The following is a 12,677-nucleotide window of genomic DNA, read 5'->3' as shown; positions in this document are numbered from 1 at the left end:
ACCATTCTATAGAAATTTTGTAAGAAGTTGCGAACCACCCTGCTACTGCTATTCTGATGGACCAGCTGTATCCCTTTGCATGTTGGTAAATTAACTGTTAAATAATTTACCTTTTTATCCTGATAGTACTTCTGAATTAAATAAGAGAATTCAACTTATTCCCTGGTTAAAGTGTTTAACTGATGTCCCTAACTTGTCATTATGAACCGAAACACATATATTTCTTTGACAATGATTCAAAATGATCATTACTTGTCAATATTCTCAAAAATTGAAAGTTACATGGAAAAATTCTATATGCCTCTTATACTCCTTACTCAAGCTTTTATATATTCTATCAAGGTTCATTGCAGCTTCTTGCACCTCAAATCCTATTAAACCATTTCGGCCTTTTTGTGGTCAATGGTACTCTACATACGAATCAGTCCGTTTGGTTCTTTCTGATGGGAAACCAAGATTCAGGATTGACGAGGTTGAACCTTCCCCAAAAAAGAAATATCTAACTAAAAAGAGGCTTAAAATGAAAAGAAAGAGAGAGAGAGAAGCAGAAGCGAAAGGAGGCTAATAAAAATGACCCAAGGAGAATTAGGCCGAAAGGCAAGAAGACGAAAGAGAAATTTCCAACTGCTGTGGCCCAACTTGAGTATAAGATTGAGAAGGTATAATCTTCATTTCAGTCTATTTTGGCAATATGGAATGCAATTTTTGTATTTTTTTGGAGTTATTTTGTGACTTTTTTCTCGGTTAAGTGCACAGAGAGACAAAATTCCTGATTCATCAAAGATATGTACAATTTTGAGTAAACTGTAGCCAATTTGGGTTAAGGTTAGGTTCAATAAATTAAATTGAGGATTGAAGTTGCAATGGTTTCAGTGTTGATTGTGTCTTGTTGGGTTATTTTGGACTCATTTGAGAAAAACTTGGATTCTGTTAATTACTAAAACTTCAAAATTGCATGATTTGAAGGTTATTACTTAAAAGACATACCATTATTTTACGGTTGTACCTATACCAGTCAGGTGTGGTTATATAAAGCCACAATTACAATCTTTGGAAATTTCTGAAAATCGACTATACAATGTGTTTAATATAGGGGTGCAAACGGATCGGATACGGATCGGATAGTGGTAAAACCATATCCGTATCCGTTTTTATTTTTCGGATACGGATACGGATTGGATATTAACCGGATACGGATACAGATATCCACTTTTTATAATAGTGAATGACATAATTTTTTTCAAAATACATATTAAATTATATAATATATATCTACTATTCGGATACAGATAATTAAAATTCAAAACCATATTCGTATCCGTATCCGTATCCGCACGGATATTCGGATATCAGATATCCGTATTAAATTTTCGGATACGGAGTCGGATACGGTCGGGTAATATCCAACCCGTTTGCACCCCTAGTTTAATATAACAGATTGTGCTTGTTGTTCAGCTCCCTTCTGAAAAGGTAGGCGATGGTGTTACTGAACATAAGCAATAAGTTCTGATTTGGGTAAATAATGCCAATCTTCATACCTCCTCTACTATCTTTACTAAACCATCAAATCGATCCTGACAATATTGGTGAGTACGTAATGGACCTATTGCTTCCCTCATTGTTACTTGTTTTTCTTATTTTTCAGAAAGACCGGTTTACCTGTTTATCAGTTAATCCTCAATTCATCTGTAACTTCTGAGGTATCTCTCCTTTGTAGTTGATCGTATCGTCTCTTACTGCGTATTGTCGTAAATTTAATCCAACAACAACAACAACGACGACGACCAAGTCTTTAGCCCAAACAAGTTCGGGTACGCTAGAAATGAAACCCAACCGGAGTCACTTTATAATTGAAGTGTAATCGGGGTTTGGTTTGATAATTGTTTGAAATAAAACCGGGGCTTGGTTTTTAAAACTCTTTTACTGTTTACTTGTATATTTGATTCACCTTTTTTGTTTGTCTTAGGCAAAAATGAAAGAAGCGATTCTAACAGAAAAAAACTAAAGAAGTACGAGGTGTCCCAGATGTATGGCTCAAATATCAAACCCGAAGAACTAACTGGCGAAGAAAGATTCTACTTGCAAAAAATGGCTCAAAGATTATCTCTGAATTCACAAGATTTTGTATACTACAATACTAAAAATATAAACCAATTTAACGAATCATACAAACATAATAACTTTTTATTATTGAGTGGTCTCTAATAACCTCCACTTTAACGTCTGCTTTAATGTTAATTTTAACAACTTTAACTGCATTGATTGGAATCACTTTTGAACCTTTGACCAGGACTAATGGGACCACATTTAAAAGATCTCTGACAACTTTTCAAAACTAGTAACTAATTGGGACCACTTTTAAATTCTGTAAATCTTTCTTCAAATTATGTAAACAATTAAAAAAAAAATTCAACATTGTTTTTCAAATTTTGTTTTAAAATTTTTTTTTCTCAAATTTTTTTAATTATTTTTGAATTATGTAAACCTTAATTGGTAAAAACAAAAACAAAAACAAAAATCATTTAAAAAAAAATTAATTCTGCATCTAGTTGTTTTTTTTAATTATATAAATCTTATCCCATAACTCTATAAATTTAAGTTTTATTATAAATTATGAATTTTATCTTTCCTTTATGTGCTGCATCTAAAAACTACATTTTTTTTTAATTCTATAAATCTTATTGTATAAATCTATAATGTAATTCTCTATATACTATAAACATAACAACCTCAAAACACATCAATTATTTAGTCTAGCAATAAAACATAATTATTATCACTAGAATAACTAAATGAGAAGGGTTCAAATGTCTCCATTTTTTGTGCCTCCACTATGACTCCATTTTTAAAAACTTTAATAACTCAAAATTTAAAACTTAAAAGTCAAAATAAAATCATTAGATGTGATCACATTTCAATTTTGTTTTTATGTGAATCAATAAGTTGAAAAATCAATGCCTAGAACTTATCCACATTAGTATGTTTTTTACAAGCTCTTGATGACAACCAAAACAAAATTGAAATGCCATAATTTTTTACACGTGCATAGATAAAATGATGTAGATCATATCCAACGATTTTATTTTCACTTCTAAGTTTTAAATTTTGAGTTATTAAAACTTTTAAAATTGGAGGCATGGTGGAGGCACAAAAAATGGAGGCATTTGAATCCTCCTCTAACTAAATAAATCATAACAACATAAACAAAATGAATTGCAAATAAAAAATATACATATTTTTATTCAAACCTAACATTTATTACAAATCAAAGCAAATAAAAAAGTTTAACATAACATTACTTATCATATTTAGCACTGCTTCCACCAAAAACTAGTAATCCGAAGACACCGTATATTTTTGCTCCTGCCCCATTGATTTTACAAAATCCAACACTTCCCATAATACATGAATTCTGTAAACCTCAGTCAAGAATTATGTAAAACTAATGCATGATTTCTACACATCTAAGATGATCTCAAGTGTTTAAAACAAAAAAAAATAATGTCAAAATTTAGTAAACCTCAGTTAAGAATTATGTAAACATAATGCAATAATTCTGTAAACCTAATGCATGAATTCAAGTACAAGCATGAATTTGGATGTAACCATACTTCCAAGTTGCTACTAGGCATGAATTATGTACCGTTACCACTCCGGTTGTACCCGTACCCCTTATCAGACCAAAATCCTCATATAAGTGTACCCTAAATAAGTTCTCAAGTTAAATTATTGTATCAGTTAAATTAAACATGATAAATATACGAGCAATCTACAAGGATTTTTTTTTGAAAGAACCGTAATTGGTTCACAATGGCTGGCACCTACTGGTACTAAAGTCAATCAAAATTTAAGAATTCTGTAAATCTAATACAAGAATTTTGTAAACCTAATGCAAGAATTATGTAAATCTAATGTATGAATTCAAGTACAAACATGAATTTGGATGTAACCATACTTCCAAATTGCCAGTAGGCATGAATTCTGTACCAGTACTAGTCCGGTTGTCCCCGTACCCCTTATCAGGCCAAAATCTTCAGATAAGTGTACCCTAAATAAGTTCTCAAGTTAAATTATTGTATCAATTAAATTAAACAAGATAAATGTATGAGCAATCTACAAGAATTCTGTAAACCTAAGTCACAAATTCAATAAACCTAATGAATCTAATGTCAAAATCGAGCTAATGACAACCTAAGAATGAGGGAGGAGAAAACCTGAATTTCTTGAACTAGTCAAAATCACATTGTTTTATCGAAAAAAAAAAATCATTCACATTTATGCCGTCACATAGCAGTGCTCTCGATCTTACAAGTCAGGAGCACTGCTTCAATCTATCTTAACTTGTACCAGAGTACGTCTTCTTAAAAAACGAAGAAATAAAGCTCTTCTAGAAATGATATTACAATCTAGTAAAAATATTAACAATGAGCCCATACCACTTTTCCCAAACATTTAGAAGTAAAGTCAAAAATACATCTTTAAAATAACGAAAAGGAAAAAAAAAATCTTTTTCAGGATTTGCAAAGGGACATGATAAGTAGAGTCACAAAATATGTGATAAGCCCTAGATTTTCCAATAAAAGGTCACTGGAGAGAAATATGCAGACCTTTTCTGTAGTCATGGCTCAAACCTATAAAGTTTGCACTCTCCCAAGAAACAAAATGAACATAAAAGGTAAAAAATGAAGCCACGTCGAAATTACAGAAACAAAAAACTGAAACAAATATTATCAGAATTACAAAAGAGGGGTCCTGGTCAGAAAATAAACCTATCCCAAGATTTATCGTCAGTGATTCACACCTCAACTCGAAGCTTAGAAGCCTCAAGGAGCACAATTCATTTCTGATTTGGCTAAGTTTCATCATTCCACCATAACCCTTCTTGAAAAATAATTAAAGAAGTATGTAAATAATACTTTGTAACACAGACAAAATATTGTCAAAATTAGGAAAGAAGGGTCCTCGTCAGAAAATAAACCAATCCCAAGATTTATCGTCAGTGATTCGCACCTCAACTCGAAGCTTAGAAGCCTCAAGGAGCACAATTCATTTCTGATTTGGCTAAGTTTCATCATTCCACCATAACCCTTCTTGAAAAATAATTAAAGAAGTATGTAAATAATACTTTGTAACACAGACAAAATATTGTCAAAATTAGGAAAGAAGGGTCCTCGTCAGAAAATAAACCAATCCCAAGATTTATCGTCAGTGATTCGCACCTCAACTCGAAGCTTAGAAGCCTCAAGGAGCACAATTCATTTCTGATTTGGCTAAGTTTCATCATTCCAGCATAACCCTTCTTGAAAAATAATTAAAGAAGTATGTAAATAATACTTTGTAACACAGACAAAATATTGTCAAAATTAGGAAAGAGGGGTCCTCGTCAGAAAATAAACCAATCCCAAGATTTATCGTCAATGATTCGCACCTCAACTCGAAGCTTAGAAGCCTCAAGGAGCACAATTCATTTCTGATTTGGCTAAGTTTCATCATTCCACCATAACCCCTCTTGAAAAATAATTAAAGAAGTAAGTAAATAATACTTTGTAACACAGACAATATTGTCAAAATTAGGAAAAAGGGGTCCTCGTCAGAAAATAAACCAATCCCAAGATTTATCGTCAGTGATTCGCTCCTCAACTCGAAACTTAGAAGCCTCAAGGAGCACAATTCATTTCTGATTTGGCTAAATTTCATCATTCCAGCATAATCCCTCTTGAAAAATAATTAAAGAAGTCGTAAATAATACTTTGTAACACAGACAAAATATTGTCAAAATTAGGAAAGAAGGGTCCTAGTCAGAAAGTAAACCAATCCCAAGATTTATCGTCAGTGATTCACACCTCAACTCGAAACTTATAAGCCTCAAGGAGCACAATTCATTTCTGATTTGGCTAAGTTTCATCATTCCAGCATAACCCTTCTTGAAAAATGATTAAAGAAGTAAATGATACTTGTAAGGCATTACTGTGGTTCTTTCTAAAACTTGAGAACTCAAACACATGAAATGTAACTTCAAAAACAATAAAGAGAAATTAAGAGTCATTGAATCGAAAAAAAAAAAGCAAAGTGGTCATAAGAATTAAAAAGAAAGCATGATGGCTCGATGTATTAGACAATAGACCAAGCAATGTTCCCTCCAAATAAGCTATTTTAAAGAGGTACAAGAAACAAAAAAAAAATTAACTTATTATATGCCCCTCAGCATAATTTTATTAAGAAGAACAATATATACATATTTGACCCTCAAATTAGTGAAAACATGACCAACCGAAGCAATAGCTTATGCATCCATACACCAGCACAAAAAAATTGATTTAAACCAAATTAATTCTCCTTTTCTTTAATAAAAATCATATAGGGTTGATTTACCCTCAATATAAATATAAAAGTGTTGTGCAATCAAGACTCCAACATTCCAATGCACATCACAAAGTAATTAATTTACAAGGACTTGGAAGCATGCTGTGACTTAACCATCTCCCTCAACACAGCACCAACAATAGCAGCCTCCTCTAAACCTCGGTCTTATGCAATGCATCCAATAAGACCATGCAACTCTTTGGGTTTATCCTACAACCCCTCAGCTGGGTCTATTCAAAAACCCGGTAAGCGTCAGCCACTCTCCCTGCATTGCTCGTCCCTTCCATTATAGCATTGTAACTCACCGAATTGGGCACACCCCCATTTGACTTGAGCCGTTCAAATAAGCTGACTGCATCTGATATATTACCAGCCTTTGCCATACTTGATATCACAGTGGTATATGTCACCAAATTTGGTATCAACCCAGCTTTAGCATCTCTTGCCAGAAGAGAAATGCCTTGTTGTACTTCTGCACACAACATAGTCCGTTTATGAGAATACTATAGGTGTACGAGTTAGGAACACATTTCATTTCCTTCATTGAAATAAATTAATAAATCCATCCTGCCCTTATTTCAAGCATACAATAGATCAGTAAACCAATATGGTTTAAACAACATGATTGATTTGAAGATACTCAAAATTTAGAAATTGATGTGAATTTCAAATAGCGTAGCCTAAATTCAAGAAAATTGATGTGAAATTCAAGCTAACTGGTTACATTGAGCTAATTTTTGTATATATCTCCACTACTTTTAAGTGAAAAGTAAGCCAGTTTGAACAAATTGGGATCAAGATTAAACCAGTTGACTAGTACACGATAGCAGTAAACAAAACATATCCAAACTGAGAGCACATTCCAACAGAGGCATTTCAGCAAACACCTAACCTACAACACCAATCGGCAGTATGCTTGATGAGGGAGTTGAACATAATGGTATAGCACCTCACAAACCTTTTGATGCTAACTAATATGCTATCATTCTGAATTTATCAGAATTTAATTACATGAAGCTTCACAAGCAAGCTTAATTAGAACATCAATAAATTGTCACATTGAACTTGATGACAATGAATTTTGAAAAAAGATTAAATAAACCTTACGAGATTGTCAGATCAACAAATCCATGGACAGACTACTCCAGCATCTCCAGCTTCGTCATCCCTTCATTCTCGACATCAAACGGAGAGACGGAGACTTCTCCATTCGAATGCGTCATGCTCCTCTGTCTGAAGCTCCGAGATCTAGGCGGCACATCTCCGTTCATTGTCGAAGAAGATGGGATGAGCAAATGGTCGGAGAAACCCTAGAAAGGAAGAACGAGAGACGCGGAGGCTGCATTTTTCAGATCGGAAAACTTGCTCCTTTTGGATCGGGAAATATAAAAGGAAATTGAGGAGTCAGAGTTAGACAGTTACTAATTATACAGGGATACGGGGCTGGGACTTATCTCTTTATAAAAAAATTTGAGTGAGGCTATGGTACTATGCATATCACGGGTTGTTACTGTGTTACGACTCTATATTAGAGTTTTCAAATTCTAACGGTCGATCCGAACCGTTCATCTTGTTCTCCATATTAATATGTGTTTGGAGACCAAATTTTACATTTTTTGAAAATTTTTTACTATTTTTTTAGATTTTTAGAAAATCACTTGATGATCTGAAAATTCTGGACCATCCAAAAACAGTGATTTTTAATAAATCTAAAAAAATAGTAAAAAAATTTCAAAAAACGTAAAATTTGGTCTCCAAACACATATTAATATGGAGAACAAGATGAACGGTTCGGATCGACCGTTAGAATTTGAAAACTCGAATATAGAGCCGTAGCACGGTAACAAATTATAATATGCATAGTACCATAGACTCACTCAAAAAATTTTATTTACAAATTTTAGTTTTCAAATAAAAAATCTGTAGATGTTTGGTACTGCTTCATAACCACTGTTGTAAAAAAATGTCTATTTAGATCGATTAATCGGTCAATTAGTCATTAACGATAATTAAACTGTTACATATTTTTTTAATTAATCAATCAATTATTTTTTATTATACCTGATTATTTTCGATTAATTGCTTAACAGTATTATATTTATCGATAACCATATACCGTTTATTTACAACACTGTTCATAACGTACCTTTTCAGTTACTTAAATTTATGAATGATTAAGTTGCTTGCTTCAATTTTTTTATTTATTTTACATATCGTTTGAAGTTTTTAGAGTTTATGAATTAAGTTGCTTACTCCTTCGTAATTGTCTTATTTTTTTTTGTATTACAACTCTCTTTTTTTTCAGATAAAAGTAAAAAATTTAGCTTTCCAACTTTCCTTTAATATTTACAAAGAAGCTTCTGTTTGAGTTTCGAATCAATAATCTTACATCACAAATATAAGTACAATAAGTGTTGTGTTAGAAATGTGTCAATTGTTTTTGATTAATTTACAAGCTGCTCAGAAATCCACATTTCACGACTAAACAATAAGCCGAAATTTTTTTTCTTACCATGCACCCCATTAAATCAGAATTAAATGAATACTACCAATTTAATCAGATTTTAGATTCTACCACGAACTCGGATAGAATCTGTGGATGGATCCCAATCAGTGCTTGGACTGGATATGCGTACCGAAAAACATTTTTTTAATATATTTTTTTTGAATTTTTTACTAATCCGTTCGCATACCCAGTATGTGAACGGATTTTTTTTTTTAGGTCTGTTATGAATTTTTTGAATTTTTTTTCTATTCTATTATGTTTCGTTTTGTGGTATTTAGAATTATATGTACACAAAAAAATTTGACTGTGAAATTATAGAAAAATAAAACGCACTTATTTAACAAATAAATTTTTTGACTAAATTTAAACTAAAAATTACTACAACAAATTATACACACAATTTGAGCAACATTTTGTACTAAGTTGGTGCACAAATCGCTACAAATTACACGCACAATTTGATAAATATTTTATACTACAAATTATATACGCATAACAGAAAAAAAAATTAGTCAAAAAAATTTCAAACAATTCATAACAGAACTAAAAACAAAAAAAAAATCAGTCCACATACTGGGTATGCGGACGGATAAGTAAAAAATTCAAAAAAAATATTAAAAAAATCATAATTGGTACGCATACCCAGTCTGCGCACCAATTGGGATTTGTCCACAGATTTAGTCCGATTTCATGGTGAAATCTAAAATATGATTAAATAGGTGGTATTCATTTAATTCTGATTTAATAGGGTGGTAAAAACAAAAAATTCTAGAACAATAAGTCGTTCAAATTTGCCACCGCTGCAGTAGGGTAGTGAAAATGACAGTCCTTTCAATTTCAGTGGAAGATCATAGGATAGGATCAACTTCCACTTGTAAAGATGGAGTTCTGGTGTATATGTGCGTTGTGATGTGAGTAGAGAAACTATAGGTAGTATTCAGCACATTTTCTTTAGAGCTCCTTAAAACTTCTAAGGAGCTTATCAAATACTTACTCCTTTGCAAAGTTTAAAATTACTTTCTTAAGCTTTCTTTTGTCTATTTTCTTAAGCTTGTTTTAATTTTTAAGCCATCATTTTACATAACTTAAGCTATTGAGTCTCTTTATAAAAGTTAAAGACTCATTTTCTTAAATTTTTCTTGTTAAACACATTTTTTTTAATAAAGCTTAAAATTTAAGTCTACCTAACTTGTTGAACACCCTCTCAGACCTTTATCAATTTAAAAAAATAAATTTGTTCAAATTTCAACTCAAAATAAATAAATAAAAATAAGTCGTTCAAATTAAATCATCCGACATTGCAATCTCTGATCCGAATCTCAAAGCAATTCGATAATATATAAACCTCTCCTCTCACCGGAGCATTTAACCCTATAACCCTCCATTTCTCGCTAAAACCCTAATCCCCATCAATGGCGCCAAAGAAGGTCCGAACCGGACCCCGCAACCCGGATCTGGTACCTGGCATCAAGAAGTACTCCAGGTCGAAAATGTACCACAAACGTGGTCTCTGGGCGATCAAGGCAAAACACGGCGGGAAGCTACCAACGCACGAACCCAAACAAGCGGCGGCTCAACCGGACTCAGCCGTGCCGGAGAAGGCTCCGAAGTTCTACCCGGCTGATGATGTCAAGAAGACACGTGCCAAGCCTAAGAAGAACAACCCCACCAAACTCAGGTCTGGATTTTGCCTTTTGTTTTCATGTGCAAATGTAGCCAAATGTAAGCATTGATAGATGCTTTGTTAGAGAAATTGATTTCGTTTCTGGTTTGGAATAGGGGTAGCATTACACCTGGAACTGTGTTGATCCTTCTGGCAGGAAGGTTTATGGGGAAGAGAGTTGTGTTCCTCAAGCAGCTTCCATCTGGATTGCTTCTAGTCACTGGTACACTAAATTCATTTATCTCTTTTTGCAATTTATTAAGAGAATACATGCCATCATTGCAATTTTGAGCAAAATTAGTTCTCCCTTTTCACATCGAATTTTGTTTTGCTTAGTTAAGCTTGTATAATTCATTGCCACTGCAATTGCACACATACTGGCACTATGCATAGCGTACTGGTCCGTACTATGGCTCCATATCTCTGTTTTCAAAGTCTAAATAATCGATTGGAACTGCTCAACATGATCTCTACATGAAAATGTGTTTGTAGACCAAATTTTATATTTTTTTCGGAATTTTTCAGAATTTTTTTACTATTTTTTTAGATAGTAAAAAAATCATTTGATTTGAAGATTCTGGACCATTCAAAATTAGTGATGTTCTACCTATCTAATAAACTAGTAAAATAAATTCTAAAAAATGTTTAAATTTTGGAGATACGAAGCCATAGTACAGACCTACCTGTGCTATGCATAGTACCGTAGTGGCGTAGCCTCAATCTAAAATATATGTTCATGTATCAGATCAACAAATAAGGTCCGGCATTATTTCCAAATGCAGGCATTGCAATTTCTTTTTGAAAAAGGTCAGGGTTGGTAAATTGTAATTACACAAAATTATCTTATTAAATATGCGTGCATTGTGGTAACTCATTCTATGTATAACAGGGCCATTCAAGGTGAATGGTGTACCACTAAAGCGCGTGAACCAGGCTTATGTGATCGGCACATCGACCAAGGTTGACATCTCCTCTATTGATGTCTCTAAGTTTGAAGATAAGTACTTCATGAAGGAGAAAACAAAGAAGACCAAGAAAACCGAGGGAGAGTTCTTCAAATCTGACGAGGTGTTTTTTCTCTTCTTACCCTTTTATCCATGAATAAAATTTGTGAATTTACCAAATTGCCCCTCTATTTGGAGGAAAGACTGTTATCCCTTGTTTTGTAAAATCTGAATGTTTTAAATCTTTTACTGCTTGTTTTTGAATTGAAGATGCATTTCATCAGGGAAAATGTTATGTACTATAAGATAGGTTATTAAAGTTGAGGCTACCATAATATGCATATTATGGATAGATCTGTGCTATGGATTCATATCTCTATTTTTAAAGTTCAAACAGTCGATCCGAACTGTTAAACATGATCTCCATATAAAAAAGTACTTGCAAACCAAATTTTACATTTTTTTTGAAAATTTTTATATAGGTAGAAAATCATTGCTTTTGGATGGTCCAGAATTTTCAAATCAAGTGATTTTCTACCTATAAAAAATAGTAAAAAAAATTCTAAAAAATGTAAAAATTGGTTTGCATGTACAATTTCATACGAAGATCATGTTTAATGGTTCATATCAGCTTTTTGGACCTTAAAAACACAGTTATGAGTCCATAGTGGGCCATTGTGTAATATACATATTGAAGTTTCATTAAGCTTGACCCCATGTAATAAATCATGTCTCAACTCAAGGTTTCTCAGCTTGTGTTTACTATATTGCCTTCTCACGAGAGAAGCTGAACTGTTTTCTGGTAATTGATGTTGCAGGAGAAAAGCATTGTGCCTCAACACAAGAAAGACGACCAAAAAACAATTGATACTGCATTGATGAAGGCAATTGAGGTGGTACCAGAATTGAAAGCATACCTGTCTGCTCGGTTTTCTCTAAGGGATGGGATGAAGCCCCACCAGTTGGTGTTTTAGAAAATAGTAGGTCTGTTACAATTCAGATAGTGTTTTTTATTCTCGATGAATATTTATCTCGGGCATTTTATTCAATTTTGGGTTCGAAGCAAAATTTGTTCCTTTTGACTACACCTAGAGTTTTGTGTTTTTTTTTTCTTCTATTTATGTTTTTCTCAAATCTAATCTAACATTTTTGTAGCTGTATCAATTTTTGTGATTCAGATTCTGTTGAGTTAAAATGATGA

At 32.8% G+C, this 12,677-nt stretch overlaps 1 protein-coding gene, 1 long non-coding RNA gene and 6 other non-coding genes across 8 annotated transcripts; 1 reads left to right on the top strand and 7 right to left on the bottom strand.

The window, feature by feature from the left end:
* Positions 1-4,751: 4,751 nt before the first annotated feature.
* On the bottom strand, positions 4,752-4,871 carry LOC144554883 (small nucleolar RNA snoR127). The gene has a single exon (XR_013511807.1). It is a non-coding gene; the product is annotated as a small nucleolar RNA snoR127 (small nucleolar RNA).
* Positions 4,872-4,960: 89 nt separating this feature from the next.
* On the bottom strand, positions 4,961-5,080 carry LOC144554887 (small nucleolar RNA snoR127). The gene has a single exon (XR_013511811.1). It is a non-coding gene; the product is annotated as a small nucleolar RNA snoR127 (small nucleolar RNA).
* An 89-nt stretch (positions 5,081-5,169) lies between these two features.
* LOC144554876 (small nucleolar RNA snoR127) lies at positions 5,170-5,289 on the bottom strand. The gene has a single exon (XR_013511801.1). It is a non-coding gene; the product is annotated as a small nucleolar RNA snoR127 (small nucleolar RNA).
* Positions 5,290-5,378: 89 nt separating this feature from the next.
* LOC144554886 (small nucleolar RNA snoR127) lies at positions 5,379-5,498 on the bottom strand. Its single transcript, XR_013511810.1, has one exon. It is a non-coding gene; the product is annotated as a small nucleolar RNA snoR127 (small nucleolar RNA).
* Positions 5,499-5,585: 87 nt separating this feature from the next.
* LOC144554880 (small nucleolar RNA snoR127) lies at positions 5,586-5,705 on the bottom strand. The gene has a single exon (XR_013511805.1). It is a non-coding gene; the product is annotated as a small nucleolar RNA snoR127 (small nucleolar RNA).
* Positions 5,706-5,793: 88 nt separating this feature from the next.
* LOC144554879 (small nucleolar RNA snoR127) lies at positions 5,794-5,913 on the bottom strand. The gene has a single exon (XR_013511804.1). It is a non-coding gene; the product is annotated as a small nucleolar RNA snoR127 (small nucleolar RNA).
* Positions 5,914-6,187: 274 nt separating this feature from the next.
* Positions 6,188-7,758, bottom strand: LOC144554493 (uncharacterized). Its single transcript, XR_013511619.1, has 2 exons — positions 7,471-7,758; positions 6,188-7,278 (listed from the first exon to the last, which is right to left on the bottom strand). It is a non-coding gene; the product is annotated as an uncharacterized LOC144554493 (long non-coding RNA).
* A 2,473-nt stretch (positions 7,759-10,231) lies between these two features.
* Positions 10,232-12,577, top strand: LOC144554491 (large ribosomal subunit protein eL6-like). The gene is made up of 4 exons (XM_078302808.1): positions 10,232-10,547; positions 10,649-10,755; positions 11,422-11,601; positions 12,293-12,577. Exons 1-4 carry the CDS (start codon positions 10,282-10,284, stop codon positions 12,448-12,450), a joined length of 711 nt encoding a protein of 236 aa, XP_078158934.1. The 5' UTR covers positions 10,232-10,281; the 3' UTR covers positions 12,451-12,577.
* Positions 12,578-12,677: the final 100 nt, after the last annotated feature.

The sequence above is a fragment of the Carex rostrata genome, chromosome 5 (assembly GCF_964058835.1).
Source record: "Carex rostrata chromosome 5, lpCarRost1.2, whole genome shotgun sequence".
In the NCBI taxonomy this organism is placed as follows: domain Eukaryota; kingdom Viridiplantae; phylum Streptophyta; class Magnoliopsida; order Poales; family Cyperaceae; genus Carex; species Carex rostrata.
This window is presented reverse-complemented; position numbering and strand designations above follow the sequence as displayed.

Bases quoted from the DNA above. Each gene is read 5' to 3' on its own strand.
- LOC144554491 (XM_078302808.1), top strand. From the start codon at position 10,282: ATGGCGCCAAAGAAGGTCCGAACCGGACCCCGCAACCCGGATCTGGTA. The intron at 10,756-11,421 runs GTACACTAAATT...TATGTATAACAG, and splicing joins TGGATTGCTTCTAGTCACTG to GGCCATTCAAGGTGAATGGT. The intron at 11,602-12,292 runs TGTTTTTTCTCT...AATTGATGTTGC, and splicing joins GTTCTTCAAATCTGACGAGG to AGGAGAAAAGCATTGTGCCT.